The sequence below is a fragment of the Drosophila miranda genome, chromosome 2 (assembly GCF_003369915.1).
Source record: "Drosophila miranda strain MSH22 chromosome 2, D.miranda_PacBio2.1, whole genome shotgun sequence".
In the NCBI taxonomy this organism is placed as follows: Eukaryota; Metazoa; Arthropoda; class Insecta; order Diptera; family Drosophilidae; genus Drosophila; species Drosophila miranda.
In genome coordinates this window covers 2,633,008-2,649,654 of record NC_046675.1, presented here as the reverse complement: position 1 = coordinate 2,649,654, position 16,647 = coordinate 2,633,008, and the positions used below count along the sequence as shown (strand labels likewise).

The following is a 16,647-nucleotide window of genomic DNA, read 5'->3' as shown; positions in this document are numbered from 1 at the left end:
ATATATATATATATAAACACAGCATCTTGCCAGAATAGCACACCAATGGGGGTGTAAATTTGAAATTCGGTTTGGCGCGCTTTCTATTTTTGCCGTTCAAATGGTACTTTTTAATAATAATAAGAACATACTTTTGGGAAAAATTGAATTTTTTGCTTAATTTTACCAACAATGCCCACTGGTTATTCTTATAATTGATTTAGTATTATAATAAATATACATAGTTAGTTTCAAAGTTTCTTATTTTTCCCCCTTGTTTATTTCGAGCGCATGGTATAGCTATATTATATACCTAATAATATACCTATATTTTCAGTGTTGAACAGTGTTCGATGAAAAATTTCGATAAAGCACAAAAATACTGATGTTTTTGCATAAATACCGAGTTTTGCCATTTATTTATCGTCTGTTATGCTTATCGTTGTCTATTATTTAAAGTTGTTCATCTCGTTGTTTGTTTTTTCGTCGGTATACTTACGGTATAAAATGGTATATTTTATCAATCTATTCAATTTAATATTTAAAGGAATATTTAAGAACAAAGGATATAGAAAATCCATCGCAGGTTTTTTGAATTTCGCTCTCTCAAATCGTATTTCCGTGCACAATTTATTTCTATTGATTGCATTTAAACCCTATTTGCTCATTCACTTTCAAACAATTTCTCTTTGGCGCTCAAGTTTGGTGGGACTTGCTCTATTATTTTTTTTTTTAACCTTTTTGTTGAAACCGTGTTTATGTCAAAATATAATACATGCAAGTACTTAAAAGTAATTAATCCTGATCAAAATTGATTCATCAATCATATAAAATTATATGGGCAAAACTGAGAGATCTATATAGCTGAAAATATTCGACGGAAGATCAAAAACGAGTATTTATTGGTGAATAACCTGTTAACAACAATGATTACCGGCAACACTAATTCTCATACCTTAGAGAAAGGGATGTTATAGAATTGAGAAAATGTTAACGAATAGGGTACACAAAGGCCTATACACGCATCATGTCTTCAAATACCAGCAACATTGCGACTTTTTTTCTGTTGAACTATTTTGTTTAAACCTTGTTTTAGCCAAAATACAATAAAAGCAAGGACTAAAAACTAAACAGTCAAAAAAAAAATAGATTCATTATTTGGATAAAATTATGTGGGCATGGCTAAGTGTACTATATAGCTAATAATATTCGACGGAATATCAAAAACGAGGAATATGTAAAAAAGAACTTGAATTCGTCAGTATATGTACGATATATTTTGAAAATTATGCGGTATATTTCATTATATTTCTGAGGTATATTTGATTCATAAATCCGCTGTCACATTATTTATCACTATATTGGCAAGAAATTAAAAATTAAATAATTGTGAAATAATAAAATGACTCAGATATGCCAGACAACCAACTGCGGCAAGGAGGCGACTCTGCAATGTCCCAGCTGCCTCAAGCTGGGCATCAAGGGGTCCTTCTTCTGTTCCCAGACCTGCTTCAAGGGTTTCTGGAAGGAACATAAGGCTATTCACGCTTTGGCAGGTACGTTATGAAATATCGTTTAGTTTCAGTGCGCGTCTTAAACTTCGTATAAATTTGTATCAAAATGAATAAACTATTTGAAATATTTAAATTAGGTGGAGCACAGAAGACCCCCGCCGAGAATGGGGCTTACAACCCCTGGCCACAGTTCAAATACACCGGCAAGCTGCGTCCGTTCGAGCAGACCCCCAAGCGCGCAGTGCCACTGACAATTCAACGTCCGGACTATGCTGATCACGTAGATGGACGGTCGCTCTCGGAGGAAGCCCTGCGAGGCACAACCATCAAGGTGCTAGACGATGAAGAAATTGAGGCAATGCGAGTTGCAGGCCGCCTGGGAAGAGAATGCCTGGACGAGGGAGCCAAGGCTGTGGAGGTGGGCATCACCACAGACGAGCTGGATCGACTGGTGCACGAGGCGGCCATTGAGCGCGACTGCTATCCATCGCCTCTGAACTACTACAACTTTCCCAAATCGTGCTGCACCTCGGTTAACGAGGTGATTTGCCATGGCATACCGGACAAGCGGCCCCTGGAGGACGGCGATCTGTGCAATATCGACGTTACGGTCTTCCATCATGGGTTCCATGGAGATCTGAACGAGACATTCTTTGTCGGAAATGTCTCGGAGAAGCACAAGAAGCTGGTGCAGGTCACCCACGAGGCCCTGACCAAGGCAATCGAGCTTGTGCGTCCGGGCGTCAAGTATCGCGAAATTGGCAACGTTATCCAGAAGTATGTGACCCCACATGGATTCAGTGTGGTTCGTAGCTACTGCGGCCACGGCATACATCGCGTCTTCCATACAGCCCCCAACGTACCGCACTATGCCAGTAAGATCAGATGCTATTATCAACCAGATGGTATACGAACTTGATCTTTTTTTGTTTTGTAGAAAACTCGGCTGTCGGCGTCATGGCCCCTGGACATTGCTTCACCATTGAGCCCATGATTTCCATGGGTGTGCGCGACGCCAAGAGCTGGCCAGATGACTGGACTGCCGTCACCGGCGATGGCCAATACTCGGCCCAGTTTGAGCAAACTCTTCTAGTGAATAACAATGGCTGTGAGATCCTGACGAAGCGACGCGAGAACAACGGCCAGCCTTGGTTCATGGACAAGATGTAAAAAGATCGTGCCAAGCCACTGCCAATTTAAGCAAAAAAATTCTCATTTTTTGTGGTTTTCACGAAGCTTTAATTTTTACAATAAAATCTACAGTTTCTAAACGCTCCAACGACTTCCACTTTACTTCTCGAGTGGTGCATAATTGAGCAGCTTCTCAATCAGATCGACGTGTCCAAGCAACATGCGTCGGCAGCAGTAGCGCTTCAGGCCCAAGGCGTCCAAGGCATCGCTGCAATAAGTGCGTAGGTGGAATTAGATACAGAAAAGTACCCGCGTCGCGATGGAGACTCCACTGGTGGTGCCTGACTTACCCTTCGGTGTACTCCGCCTGCAGCAGACCCAGATACGACTCCCACTTGTTGCCAATGACTTTGCCACAAGTGAAGCAACGAATTGGAATAATCATTTTGTCTTTTTCGCTTTGTTTTCGCCGAATTACCGAATTTAAACAAAAAAATTGCACGCGAGCGGATTCCGAAATGTGTTTTTAGCAGTGTGACCGTGGTCTATTGGTTCAAATTCACCCTCAGAAATATACGGTCTCATTTTCGAGATATACCGAGAAGAAACCGATAAGCCGATATACCGATAACTCACTTAAACCGACTTTATTTAAATGGGATAGCATCTTAAACGAACCATACAGTATATAGATGTGCCAGTTCATACAACAAACCTTTCCCACATCGAACAGAGATAACTGAATCCCAGGGCCCAGCCAGCCCAGCAATGCGTTGCATGGGTTAGTATAACACACAAACAATATGTTCTCATAAATATATTTGATTGTGTGTTTCTGTTTTTGTTTTCTGTTGTAGGTTGTATCACATTATGTATAGCCTTTGATTAAATTTAACTCCTAGAAATTCGTTTACACAACAACAAAATGAATTCGAAATCAATTTGAATAAATTAATGATTATATTTATTTAACTACCGACTGCTCGCTATATGAATGCATTTATACAAATGAGTGTGTAGAATAAATATTGGAACAGCGTCGAAGACTATGCCATAACAACAAAAACAACTATATACTGCTGGCATTGTGATGCTCGCCGGCAACTTCTACGGAGGTGGAGACCTCAAATAAATCTTTGGCTGACTCTACCTCGCTGTCGGTCGTTCCCAGATTGTGCACATCCTCCACCGTGCCTTTCTTCAGATCATCCGATCGTTTTTGGAGGCGCTGTACAACGGAAAATATTACGAATGTTCAGTAATTAGTTCATTGAGATTAACCCGGGACTTTCTTACCGATTCGGACGCAGCCTCCTCGTCTGGCACAAAGATGCGCAGTGGCGTGTTGCTGCCCAGCTGTTGCTGCACTAGTCGCTGATGCTCCTCGAACGCAGTTGCAGCCGGGTCCTGGGCGGGCTGCGGGTGATGTTGGACAGGCTGTTGGAGCTGCTGATGTTGCTGCTGCAGTTGCAACAGCTGCAAATGTTGCTGCTGCTGTTGGTGCTGCAAGTGCTGCTCCTCGGCCTGGGCTTTCAGCTCTTCGAACTGCAGCTGCTGCTGATGCTGGGCATGTGCTTGTGCCCTCAGCTCCTCCAGATGCTGCTGTTGCTGCTGCTGGGCATGAGCCTGTGCCCTCAGCTCCTCCAGATGCTGCTGTTGTTGCTGCTGTTGCTCCTGCTGCCGCTGAGCATGGGCCCTCAGTTCCTCCAGATGAAACTGCTGTTGCTGCTGCTGTTCCAGCGCTTGCGCCTTGAGCTCATCGAGGTGATATTGCTGCTGCTTTTGCAACTCCAGGGCTGCGTGCTCGGTCTCCAGTTGCTGACGGCGGGCCTCCTCCTCTGCATAGGCCTGGAGCAATTGCGAGGAATCGTGCGAATGGCCGTAGTAGTTGGACACCACAAAGCCTCCCTCCGGAGCCGTGGAAGCCACCGCCGAGGCCACATTAGGCAAATGGAAGGAAGCCGTCTCGTAGGCGCTTTCCACAGGCTCACCCAGAGCCGGGGCAGCAATCAGAGCTGCGTATTGCGGCGCCGAGTCCAGCACGGGATGAATATTGTGATGCGGGTCCTTGGCTGCCTGCAGAATCTGTCCATTGCTGGCCACCTCTTGAGTCAGATCCGCGTTCACATAGCCAGTCTCGAGAACATGCTCCGCGCTGGGCTTGAAGAGCTGTTGCTTGTGCTGGGAGTACAGCTGATTCGACTGGGTCACCAGATAGGTGGGATTGTAGATGGGAATGTGGGCGGCGGAAATGGAGGCGGCTAGGAACGGTTGCAACTGCTGGGTCTGCTGGGCGTACTGGATGGGGTAGATCTCCGGGGCCGTTTGAGCGGCTGCCTGGGCGCCCACAATCTGCACCAGTGGCTGGGCGGGCAGATGATTGTTCTGGACATCAGATGGCAGAGGCTTGTTGTTGCTCGGGGTATTGAAGGACTCAGTGGCGGGGCGAATCTTTGAGGTGGGCAGCGAGGGATCTGGATCTGGGGCAAAGAGTTTCTGCGAGCCCGAAATGGGATCGCGGATTGTTTGGTCATTTGTTTCATCCTCATGCACATTGTAACCCGGTGCCAAGTATGTCTGTGGGCGTGCGGATGCGGATGTGGGCGGGGACTGGGAAGTGTGCTGTGGGGGAAGGTAAGCGGTGGCAAAATGGCCATCGTCCAGCTCCAAGTGATTGTCGTGCACGGCCAGATTCGGTGCGGGTACCGTGTAAATGGGTGCAAAGTGCTCAGTGTTGAAGTTGTTGTGCGTGTCCAGCTGTTGGGGGATTTGGCATGTTGTACATATATGGCATGTGCAGTGGATGCTTGTGTCTGTGTCGTATATCAATCAAATCCTCAAAAGCAGGCATCGAAAAGCAGGCCAGGCCATTCGATTCCTGCTTTTGGAGGTGTGTTTTTCTCAACTTACCGGCAAATTCTGCAGCTCGCTGTAGGACACAGCAGTGGGTTTTTCAAACTTAAAAGGCTTGTCGTATCCGAAGGTTGGCTTCGTCTTAGGCTTCGAATTGTTCAGCTTGATCTTGAGGGGCTTGCGCACTGCACTGGCGGGCTTCAGGTAGACGGGAGCGCTTATTTTGATAGGTCGAGGTCCTCGAAGATGCTGATGCTGGTGCTGATGCTGTGGCACGTGCAGGAGGTGAGGATGACCATGCAGGTGGGCGTGCGAATGGGGGTGCTGCAAGACATGTGGATGGACTGCATGTGCGTGGGCCAAGTGCTGGTGGGCCGCATGTGTGTGTGCGTGACCAGGACGACCCTTGAGGACTAGTGGCACGGGCTGATCGCTGCGTATCTGGACGACCAGTGTGCGCTGCTTTCCAGGGGCACCTCCTGAACCCGCTCCAGCCGCAGGACGGGACAACTGGTTGGCGCTTTTTGGCGGCCAATTGCCATAGACGAGGGGACGCTGCCTGCCACTATGCGGCGACTGCGGCTCACAATTGGCCATCGTCAAGAGGAGCGCAAGGAGAATGAAAGGCTGGATGGATTGATGGATAAATGGATGGTAGTGAAAATGTCAAATATCATTAAATCAACAAAACTTAATTATTTTACGAGTGCATCGAACAAAAACATTAAAAGAAATGAAAACTTTCTAAGCTTCACCACGGAGGGGAACCGGAGGGAGGGCCGTGTAATCGTTGGACAGCAACAAAAAAAAACAACAAACAAAAAAAAAACTGTAATGGCCTTAATTTGAACAAATTGGCGGTTTTCTAAAATTTTATCACGTCGCCTGCCGCTTACTACTTAACCAAAAGCTGCTTAAGCAAACGAGCCATCAGAGTATTTTCATTTATATACCTGAGTAGTAATATTTATATCTGTACATACACATGTGTGTCTATGCCATAATATAGTTTCCATTTTCCCCGATTCGTTGCCTGATTAGACTTTCAATTCGCATTGTCGTAGAATGAAAGTGAAAAGTCGAATATTGATATGTCTTGGTTCTGTAATTGTTACGGCGATGTTTTTAATGGCTTAGCGATGGGTATATAAGGCTTGGTGATTGGGATCGAAGTGGAAATTGAATTTGGAAATATGAACAGTGCAGAATTATGCATGAATCAAGTTCTGAAGGCCCTGTGGGCCCAAGAAACTATTTATTGACTCAAGCATAGCACAGTTAAGATACCCTTTAATCAAAACATATTAACCTCATTCCCAGAAAAGGTATTCGCCCATGATAATTCTCTTTAAAATGAACTTCGTTTCTGCTTGGTTACTTTTCTGTCGTCGTGCTCCATCAAAGTGGAAGTCGGTAATTTGATGGCAGCCATGGGATATAACAATTTCACTTGACCAGTCCCGCTACTGGGGAAGGAGCAGACGGGGTAGAAGGTGAAGGAGGAGGAGGCAATGACAATGACAATGTTGTGTGCCGTTAGCCAGACGTCAATCAACGGGTGAAATGCCTAACCGCGTCCAATACTCGCATATGTGTGGTTATTGATTACGTGCTGCGTTTGCTTAATCGCAAACAGAGACGGACTGAGACGCGGAGAGTGTGGCTGAGACAGAGACAGCGATAGAGACAGGCGCAATTGGGACCAAATTGTTGCCTTATTGTTTATCGAGTGGTTGGTTAGTTTGTCGCCTTTACAATATGCATAATAATATGCAAATGCATGCTGCAGGCCTGGCTGGTGAATGAACTGCCGCCAGGAGACGGATGCAGAGATTGCTAACCGCACCGCGCTTGAATGAAAGTCAAAATATTGACACTGGAATGCACTTAATTTCGTGTTTCCTTGGGCTCGGCCCGGGTGGGACATTGAACCTGAATAAAGGATTGGCCCGTTAGGCACAAACGGAACTATTGATCGGCTGCCTGTCTGTCACCAGCAGCGCTGTGGCACCGCGTCCATAAACAACAGTTTGGCTAACCCAAATTGCAACTTGAATTGCAACTTTTATTTTAGCGGTAAGCATTTTATTTTCAAGCCCGCTGCACATTGAGGCAAACTCAGGCAAGCAGTGAATGTAATTGGTGCACGTAAAGCGATCCATTGTCTAGAGCTCTATCTCTAGCTCGTTGCGGCAAGTGCAACTGCAACTGCAACTGCCACTGCCAGTGGCACAGCGAAACCTGGTGCATCAACTGCTCTCATTGCAAATGAAAGTACGCCATTTGCCGGCCACACCACAATTTGTCAAATATTCAATTCAATTGAAGATGCGGCGGCATTGTCTGGTAATTGGATTTCAAGGTGAAGGTGAATGTGGGGTTGCTGATGAATGTCGATCAAATGAGAGTCTTTGCACGCTGTGTGATCAAAGCAGAGCGAAGTAGATCTGCCATTCAAATGATGTACATTCAATCTATTATTGTGCACAGTGAGAGATTTTTTAATTATCGCTAATTGTGGACAACAAACTCGAGATCACTGCGTGCGATTCACTTACCCTCATCTTGGTTTGGGTTTGTAGAGATTTTCGTCGGTTTGTCGAAAGATGTTGAGGATGATGTTGTTGCCGTTGTTGTAGAAAGCTCTGGGCAATAGTTGACTGACCTTTGGCTGCTTCTAAGCCTCAAGCAGCAAGTAGATGAAGATCAAAATGACAATTAAGTATATAATCACATCAATTAACTTCATGTCAGCGTCCGCCGCAGCGCTTTCTTCAGTAGCAATTGCACGCACAGAATTTCTGATATATGTATGTATGGTATGTACTCGGAGCCAGATACGGCGACGTCTGCACTTGTTCAAGTCGCGAAGACAACTGACTCGGAGTCGGCAGTAGAGTCCGGACAAAAACCATGTGCTGGGCCACTAGCTGACGATCCATCCACTGGAAGCCCACGTAGCGTCGTCCCATTGGAAATGCGCACCGCAAAGAAAGTGGTCGGATTTTTCGAGCGTCTTCGTCTGCACCGCTGCCGGCGCAGAAAACTTGTTTGCGCTGATGGCCTGGACCAGGCTTAGCACGCGACCAACGAGCCACATGAATTGGCCAGCAAGTGGCCAAGATTGCTGCCACTCATTTAAGCCGCAGTGGAAGCGCAAACGAAAGTGTTTTGCCACCGACTGTTCTTGGAAAGCTCAAGAAAGAAACGGCACGCAGCGCGGAGAGGTGGAAAAACAAAAGACTTAGGCAACGAACTCGTTGTCTCTCAGCAGTTGCTCTTTGCCTTAAAAAGCAATGCGGACCAGGCGCACATGAGCAGAAGAAGGCTTCGTTGTTGCCAATGCACTGCCTGTCACCTGTTGCCACTGTGCCACCAAACAGGAGCAAAGCCAGAGATTGACATTACGAAATGTGGCAGCCACAGTGGGCATTGACAGTACTGGTGTTTACAATCGGTAGTGCAGGAAAATATTTAGTCTCCCCTGGGGATCCTACAAAAGAATAGAATCTACTACTAGGTCTATCAATATGTTTTTTAACGGGTAATCAAAAGTATTTAATCAGCTCTTGCTGTCGATGGGCGAGCTCCTAGTTACACAAGGCCCCTTGATAATGATAATGAGCCCTCAACCAGACGCTTATGAAACATACCCGGGCGTAATTGGTCGGATTTTATGCAGGGCGCGACCGCCAATTTCTAAACCCAATTGGTCATTGGAATTTAACAGCGCTCGCTTTGCCATATGTGGGTCAAAATGGTCTCTTGGGCAGCCCAAACTATGAGCCATAACTCAAAATTTCACTTTTCATAAGGCTCTGATTGCGATTTTTGGTTACATTGTTTGTTTGTTTTTTTTTTCGTCTGTATTTATATTTTATTTTGAAATATTATTTTTAACAAGGTTTTTTAAACATTAACAACATAATATTATTATTATACCTTTTATTTTATACATTTATCATTTGTTCTTCTTCATCTTTTTTTCAGCTTCTGTTGCATTTTAGACAAATGTTTAAAATATGCATTTTTTAGCGTTTTAATTTTTATTTAAAATGTTTTTTTATAATTTTGTTTGTGGCTGCTTTTAATGCTTTTAACTAAACTAATTGTCATTATGCGCGTTCTGCTCTGATTTCGATTTATTTATAGTTTGTTTTTTAATATTAAATTTATAATTTGTTTATCGCCTTTTACGTTTTCCGTTTTAGTTTTAGGTCTACATTTAAGTTTACGTTCTTCCGATCGGGTTTCCTTGTGTAAATATATTTATATAAATAGCGAGTAAAAACTAAAAAAATTTAACTACAATAATGTTGTACATAATGTGATTGGTATTTGGTTTCTTTTATTTATACATTTTTCAATGCATTATGGATGTGAAAGTGCTGCGAAATTATAAAAATATTTTTCGGTTTTCCCATTTCGTATTTAATTGCTATTTGTAAATTAATTATGATATTTTTTCCAAATATCTTTATTTCCTTAAAAAATGAACGTTTTTCCATTGCCGCTTAAATGTGTAAAATTATCGTTTTAATCTTTTGTTTTTGTTTGTTTTTTTTTTTTGTTTAGCTGCAAACGTTGATTCTATACAAAAAATCTAACTACAGTAAAATTCTGCATAGCTTCACATTTACGAGTATGATAATATATATTTTTTATATATTTTTTTTTGCATTTTTATTCACCGATTTTCTATAAAAAGTTTTCCCTTAAAGTTAGTTATACAGCATTGAATAGTTTTATGCGATTTAATTAATATATATGTGTCTGTATATAGCTTTTTCTTGTGAACAAAGCTGCTGAGAACTTGTCGATGAAGCGAAGTGGAAAAAGTATTTGAACTTTATTCAATTGGAAATATGTATGGCAAAGGCAGCTTTGTCGGAGAGTTCTTTCTTCGATAATTTGATTGGTTTGGGGTTAATTTTTGTATGTCATCAAGAAGCTTTTGGGTATGTTTGGGTATTCGGGTATGCTTCTGAATAGTATGTGGTCTTATTTATTTGGTTTCCTATTGATCTGTTATAGCGTAAACATGATTTGATCAAGTTTCACAACATCGAGAGTTCATTTTGTTCTTGTTGTTGGGGTCTTCGCTGTTGTGTTTGTGTAAGTGTGTGTGTATTTGTGTTCTTATGTGACTTGGTGTGTATCTGTGTACGTGTATGTGAGATTTCTATAAATGTAATGCCTAGTATATTCATTTAAAAATTATGTTTAACTTTTGGGTTTTCGCTACTCCTCTCACTGGTTGTCTATCTTTTGTTATTTTAGGATTGCAAATGCGGTTGTTGTTAATCGATTTAATATTTAGTTTTAAATTTAGCATTAACAATAATGAACTTCTTGCCACGATATCTAGTCGTCTTATGTTTTATGCTAAGCTATGCTATGCTCTGCCCTTCATTCATTAACATTTACACCTGACTAATTCCTTTACCTTTACCTTTACCGTTACGTTTACGTTTACTTTAATTTAAATGGAGTTTAAATGTTTTCTCACATTGCACGGCTACATACACGTTTACATAAATTTCGAAGGCGCATAATATTCACATATTTATTTAAGTTTACGTTCTGCGTAAGCCTAGGCTACACAAAAATCCCCTACAAATCAGATACAAAACGATAATGAACTCGTTATTCTCATTCACTTATTTCCCTTACGTTCTCCCCTTTTGGTTTTTGATGTATTAATTTTAAAAGCTCGAATTCGTTTTACTTAAATTTGTTATTGGCTAATCATGGGTGGAAACAAACCAAATCATTGAATGCTGCTGCTGCTGCTGCTGCTGCTGCTGCTCTATGCCGTGTTCTTGTTACGCTTCTATTACGCTGGTATTCGTATTACCCATTTTTATCGGATGAATGCTATCTGCTTCGGGTTGGCTGATCTACATTTAATGTGATTTCTATACGCTTTGGCAGTGTTTATCATTTGAACAAATTACATACAAATTTATGGTACCTGGTAAACTGGTTGCACAACGAAACAATAACATATCCGAGATACTATCTGGAGCTACTTTATATAGGTATATTTACATGCTATGTACAAAAAACAGAGCGTTACCCTTTTGGCGGCTCGAGCGCAGGTGCGTGAAAGATTGATAGAAGTTCGTTTAGATTTACAGATCGGAGAAGGAGAAAAGTCTGAGAAAAACGGAGAACACAGAACGTTGTCGTCCTTCGATTTGGTTTACCGATTGTATCTATCAAAAATTGTTTAGAACACCACAGATGCTGCTCGTAAATCGCTGGTAAAAAGCGCACACATTCACATACTCGTACACTAAAAAATATTACTAACTACGTTTTCATCAGCTGATCCTGGCACTCTATACCCCTAGGTATATAGTTGTACTCTAGATTGGATAATTTGAATGACTTGAATGCGCTACTTACAGTATTTTGTTTTGAGTATTCTGTGTCTATGTGTGTGTGTGTGTTTGTAAGTGAAAATGTAAGTGTGAAAAGTTTTTGAATTTCGAATTAGCAAAGTTGAAGTCTGTCCCCACAAGGAGATGACGTGTTAAGTCGAGTTAAAAAGCATTAGTTATGTGTAATTCTTCTAGCTTCTTGCTTCGGTAGTACATACATACGTATGTAAGTAGTCCTTTCTTTTTAATCCTTTGCTGAAACAACCTCTGGCCTAACTCTGGCTTTTACCTGCTTTCTAGATTCCATAAAATATCGTATTCGAGTCGAGCTTCGTATTGGTAGTTGCATTTGCTTTAAGTGTACGAATTAGCTAGCTGATTGTTGGCCTTTAATAGTCGCTAATCAATATTTGTGTTTAGTTATACTTTTCAAGTTAAATGATTACAGTATGACTCGCTCTATATAAATCATTTTGCGCATGCTCAGAAACTTCTAAATGCAGTTTTTGAATTTGTATGCTGGCACAACAACAATTCGTTTAAGCCTCATCGCCCTGTATGCGGACACGGATACAGGATACAGGATACAGCATACAGGGTACAGCATACAGGATACTGGATGTATCATCTCTACCTCTGCTCGCATCTGTGTCTTGTTGAGTCCTATGTGTGTTTTTTTGTATAAATTGTTGCGTAGTTGCTGCTGCTAGTCTGCAGCTTAGAGAAAGACTCTGAGACAGTTGTTGGTGTCGGTGAAAGTACATAGATTGTGTCTTGTGTTTCGTTTCGTTCAGTACTTAGACCTAGTTTTAGTTGTAGTTTCTGCCAATCGATCTGGTCTGGTCGATTGGCTGGTTTCCTTGTTTAATGTGTAGCTTACCTCACTAATGGTTCCCAATTGCTTACGTCACACCATTAAGATGGATTTTTCGTTTAGAATTGATCGATTAATTCTTATGCAATGATAGCGCCATGAACTGAACTCAAGTGTAAATCAAAATGACATGAAATAAGTGATTAAAGATGACTAAATGTAAATTGTAATTTAAATGTAAATGATTGTTTAACGAACTAACGAATACATAAATACATACCCATCGATATAACTAATGATTGTTGCTTCAATAACTAAATCGAACAGGGATTGATTGGTATCCAAATCATAAACTCAACGCGTAAACAAGAATATTTTATTGGGGGCACAGAAAAGATTACAAAATAAGAAGGATAATAATAAAGTGTGTAGCAGATAAACCAATGCAGAGTAAGAGTAGTGGTAAAATTATAAATATAACTACGGAGAATAGAATAAAATAGAATAGAATATAGAATATGTAAATTTCAAGGTTCTAAAAAGGCATACGGAATGATGTGGGAAGCAATCAGTTGGCAATTGAACGATGGATAACGGGGATGATGTTCTGCTCCCCTGATCTGAATTAATGCCCCACATATATGTGGAGGCAGGCGGCGCTACCGTTGACGTTGCAGTTGCTCTGGCGTTGTTCGGGCTGTCTCTTGATTGTTAATTGGGATGGACAAAGTACATCGCGTCGCATGCCTCCACACACATGAAGGGACAGAGCAACACACCTGCTGGCACCCAGCTTTTTGGGGGATTTCTAACTAATTAACGCTTTTGATTTCAGTTTTGTACATGGTACAATCGATACATACAAATATGTCTTTGTTGGGGTTTTGTTTGTTTGCGGATCGAATCTTATGCCAATAGTTCTATAGATAGGTGCCAGAAATGCGATGCCCTGCTTTCAATGATCTTCTCCACCGTTCAAATGTACGAATAAGGACCATCAGTTAAGGCGCTACACAGTAACAATCAAGAGTTATCATCCTTGTTGGAGCCGCCCCCTCCGACCCCGGAGCCTTGTGTGTTGGTGCCGCGTCCGCCGGCGGGTGCTCGCACCGCTGGCGGCTTGTACTCCAGCCCCGGATCGAATTGCATTAAAACGAATACCTGGAAAGTGTCGAGCAATATGTGTATTTCTGATCAAATGATACTCGTGGAGCTGCTGTCGTACCTGATCTGTTGGCAGTAGTGAAAAGTCATCGGGTGGGTTAGTTATTACATATCGTTTGCTGCTCGCATCACAGCTGGAGCTGGTGTCCCGGAACCGGTACAGGCCTATGCACAGCATGCCGTACGACTTGAGGGCGGCCACGAACAGATCCCCGTACTTGCCGCACTCTCCGAACTGCGCCAGCGGGCCATCGTATAGGGATATCTGGCCCACTCGACATCTTTGGAGTATAACCATTACTTTCAGTTCATCGAATGAGGTAAAAGAGTAATAGCAAGCTCACCTGTCTCGATTACTCAGACTGTCCACGGTGCTGTAGCCACCGCGCAGGCCGGCTCCCTCGGCCAGGATCAGCTCCAGCTCGGGTGTTGCTCCGCCCGTGATCAGTGAGCGGATCAGCGTTAAGGCGTTTTGATTGAAGTATGTCTGGGAAAGGGTGGGTAAGAGCATACATATATAGAGGATCAAGTGAATTGGGACACGGTCAGGAGACAGGTTGCTAAGGAGATTCCAGAATTCAGAATCACTGCTTAAAGCGAGACATTACCGTGGACATCAGTGAGTCTAACACACTCACAGCGAAGGCTGTGCCGCAGGCAAAGGGCTGCGTCAGATACAGCTCTGTATCTGGATCATCGTCGTCGTCTTGATCGAGAAACTGCACGTTACTATCATTGACCAGTTCTTTAAACGACAACCAACAACAAAACACACACACACATGTGTGTGTGTAAAATTAGTAAAGCACACACCTCAACGGAATCGGAGGCGGGTGAGGCTGGCCAGGACACAGACACATACATATATACTGTATGTACAGTATATACCCCAATTCCCCCCAGCCGTGGACCTGGCCAGCCTCACATTTGATCGGTCGTTCGCAAACTTAGCCAAGTTAGTGCGATGCAGTTTACCTGTAATCATGGGCACATTGGCGCCATACACTGAACCGCGACGCTGCAGCACAATCGGGCTGCCGGCGGTCGCGCTCAGGTTGTCGAACTCCGGGCCGCGCTGGCTGAGCACGCCGATCGTGTCATCGAAGGTCATGGCCTTGATGTTGAGCGAGGCGAGGATGGCCTCCTTGTCGGCCAGCGTGGGATCGTCGTTGCTAGGAACTTTGGCCGACAGTATGCAGCACATATCACACAGATTGACGTTGACCGCCCGCAGGTCGGCGCGACTCAGGGGAGAGCCGTTCAGCACCGATATCTTGGGCAGGTTCTGCAGCATCTTCCACTCTCGCCGGATGTAGTCCACCGATCCTACAATCACCACATGCTTCAGCTCGTGGTAGTGGAAATTGGACGCCCGCAAGGGCATCACCAGATTCCGCAGACCGATCAGAGGCGAATCGGGATCGGCGAACAGACAGACGACCACATGACCATTCAGCACTGTCATGGCCGCCTGGTTGCGATCCTGCACATTAGAATATGGTGAGTGATGAGTGATTGTTTAGTGGCTGGAATGCAGTAGGTTTCGATTGGGTCTTACCAGTATGCAGTCTTCTAAGCTCTTTGCCGGACTCCAGTGGAACATGCCCGTCGAGTCGTACTTCATTTCGGTCTTCTCGAAATCAAAGTCCTTCGACTGGTCGTCCGCTATTCCGGCGGGCAATGAAACGCCGCCATTTTGATTCTGCGTGCCCGTGCCGGAGCTGCGACTCGTCGGCCTAGAGTCAAGTAAATCGATAGAGAATTGGTTTAGCCATGGGGCAGTCTGTGCTGTTGCGCTTTGTAATCGCTTCGATCGTAATGGGATTTGATTTCAGTTTTATCAACTTTTGACTTGCATATGCAGATTATCAACCAATTTAAAAACAAACGCTACATCCAAATGCAAAGTGTTCTTCGGAAACGCTACGAGTACGTGTTTCGTTCAAAAAAATTATGTGAATACTTCAATACGAGTACAAGTACTTGGCGCATATTGAATTAAAAATGTGTTCTCAACATACGTACGATAGTTAAAGATAGAGAGTTTACGTTTACATAGATAGATAGATAGATAGTTACGATAGTAGATAGATAGAGTACGAGATAGAGAAGAGCTTGTGCTAATAACAAAAGTCTCGAAATGAATGCGAACAAGAATATGAATACGAATCAAAATCAATCGTTCAACTACTCAAAACTCCTCGACTGACATCCGGCGTGGGTGAGGCGGCGAGGATCGGTCGATCTGGGTGTTCTGAGTGGTTGGCGATCTCCCTCTGGGTGTGTGATGGTGGTTCAGGTGTACGGCATGCGCGAGGGAGATGCCCAAAACGATCCATCCGCCTCCCCATCCGCCGGACTCTGCAGTCAATGTACGGGTATACTACAGTTCTTGAATGATGTTCGTAATTTTTAAAGAAAAGAGAAAAAGTAATGGAAAGTATATGGTACACAGGTGCAGGATTTGACATAGAGATGAACACGATAAAAAACACACAACAAACAGTTCGATATATATGTAGTATGTATATTTCAAATGATCAGAGAAGGCGAGAGAGAGAGAGAGAGAGAAAGAGCGATGGTAGAGATTTGCACGTATGCTTTATCCGTTTTTAGACAATCAAATCGGAATACGAATTCAAAGAATAACCTATATCTAATTAAGAGCTAAATAACTTGGCAAGATCTCCTTGACGTTTGTGTGATGAAAAGAGTGAGAGAAATGGCTCTGTTTCAAACGTGTTCCCTAAGGTTTGGTTTGATTGTACTGATCCTCCATATATATATTCTTATATGTCCTTAAATA

At 43.2% G+C, this 16,647-nt stretch overlaps 4 protein-coding genes and 1 long non-coding RNA gene across 43 annotated transcripts in view; 2 read left to right on the top strand and 3 right to left on the bottom strand.

Annotated features, from left to right (window-relative positions):
• Positions 1 to 1,316: 1,316 nt before the first annotated feature.
• LOC108157206 (methionine aminopeptidase 1) lies at positions 1,317 to 2,764 on the top strand. Its single transcript, XM_017289154.2, has 3 exons — positions 1,317 to 1,535; positions 1,631 to 2,368; positions 2,431 to 2,764. The coding sequence occupies exons 1-3, from the start codon at positions 1,382 to 1,384 to the stop codon at positions 2,661 to 2,663; spliced, it is 1,125 nt and encodes a 374-aa protein (XP_017144643.1). The 5' UTR covers positions 1,317 to 1,381; the 3' UTR covers positions 2,664 to 2,764.
• On the bottom strand, positions 2,709 to 3,180 carry LOC108157207 (DNA-directed RNA polymerases I, II, and III subunit RPABC5). Its single transcript, XM_017289155.2, has 2 exons — positions 2,975 to 3,180; positions 2,709 to 2,892 (listed from the first exon to the last, which is right to left on the bottom strand). Exons 1-2 carry the CDS (start codon positions 3,067 to 3,069, stop codon positions 2,784 to 2,786), a joined length of 204 nt encoding a protein of 67 aa, XP_017144644.1. The 5' UTR covers positions 3,070 to 3,180; the 3' UTR covers positions 2,709 to 2,783.
• Positions 3,181 to 3,292: 112 nt separating this feature from the next.
• On the top strand, positions 3,293 to 3,596 carry LOC117187227. The gene is made up of 2 exons (XR_004471982.1): positions 3,293 to 3,405; positions 3,482 to 3,596. It is a non-coding gene; the product is annotated as an uncharacterized LOC117187227 (long non-coding RNA).
• Positions 3,579 to 8,887, bottom strand: LOC108154368 (putative uncharacterized protein DDB_G0271606). The gene is made up of 4 exons (XM_017284633.2): positions 8,036 to 8,887; positions 5,535 to 6,104; positions 3,921 to 5,381; positions 3,579 to 3,852 (listed from the first exon to the last, which is right to left on the bottom strand). Exons 1-4 carry the CDS (start codon positions 8,039 to 8,041, stop codon positions 3,694 to 3,696), a joined length of 2,196 nt encoding a protein of 731 aa, XP_017140122.1. The 5' UTR covers positions 8,042 to 8,887; the 3' UTR covers positions 3,579 to 3,693.
• Positions 8,888 to 9,571: 684 nt separating this feature from the next.
• The window catches only part of LOC108156627 (calcium-activated potassium channel slowpoke), a 51,450-nt gene continuing 44,374 nt past the window's right edge, over positions 9,572 to 16,647 (bottom strand). For 27 of the 39 annotated variants that reach the window (XM_033388815.1, XM_033388823.1, XM_033388818.1 and 24 more), the window contains 6 exons: positions 15,400 to 15,577; positions 14,817 to 15,324; positions 14,450 to 14,586; positions 14,186 to 14,328; positions 13,903 to 14,122; positions 9,572 to 13,838 (listed from right to left, as the gene is read on the bottom strand). In XM_033388815.1, the coding sequence (XP_033244706.1) occupies positions 13,701 to 13,838; positions 13,903 to 14,122; positions 14,186 to 14,328; positions 14,450 to 14,586; positions 14,817 to 15,324; positions 15,400 to 15,577 (1,324 nt within the window). In that variant the 3' untranslated portion in view covers positions 9,572 to 13,700. The remainder of the gene's footprint in view (positions 13,839 to 13,902; positions 14,123 to 14,185; positions 14,329 to 14,449; positions 14,587 to 14,816; positions 15,325 to 15,399; positions 15,578 to 16,647) is intronic. The other 12 variants (XM_017288220.2, XM_017288205.2, XM_017288208.2 and 9 more) reach the window with 1 other exon arrangement.

Bases quoted from the DNA above. Each gene is read 5' to 3' on its own strand.
- LOC108157206 (XM_017289154.2), top strand. From the start codon at position 1,382: ATGACTCAGATATGCCAGACAACCAACTGCGGCAAGGAGGCGACTCTG. The intron at 1,536-1,630 runs GTACGTTATGAA...TATTTAAATTAG, and splicing joins GGCTATTCACGCTTTGGCAG to GTGGAGCACAGAAGACCCCC. The intron at 2,369-2,430 runs GTAAGATCAGAT...TTTGTTTTGTAG, and splicing joins CAACGTACCGCACTATGCCA to AAAACTCGGCTGTCGGCGTC.
- LOC108157207 (XM_017289155.2), bottom strand. From the start codon at position 3,069: ATGATTATTCCAATTCGTTGCTTCACTTGTGGCAAAGTCATTGGCAAC. The intron at 2,893-2,974 runs GTAAGTCAGGCA...CACTTATTGCAG, and splicing joins CAGGCGGAGTACACCGAAGG to CGATGCCTTGGACGCCTTGG.
- LOC108154368 (XM_017284633.2), bottom strand. The intron at 5,382-5,534 runs GTAAGTTGAGAA...ATCCCCCAACAG, and splicing joins GCGAGCTGCAGAATTTGCCG to CTGGACACGCACAACAACTT. The intron at 3,853-3,920 runs GTAAGAAAGTCC...TCCGTTGTACAG, and splicing joins AGGAGGCTGCGTCCGAATCG to CGCCTCCAAAAACGATCGGA.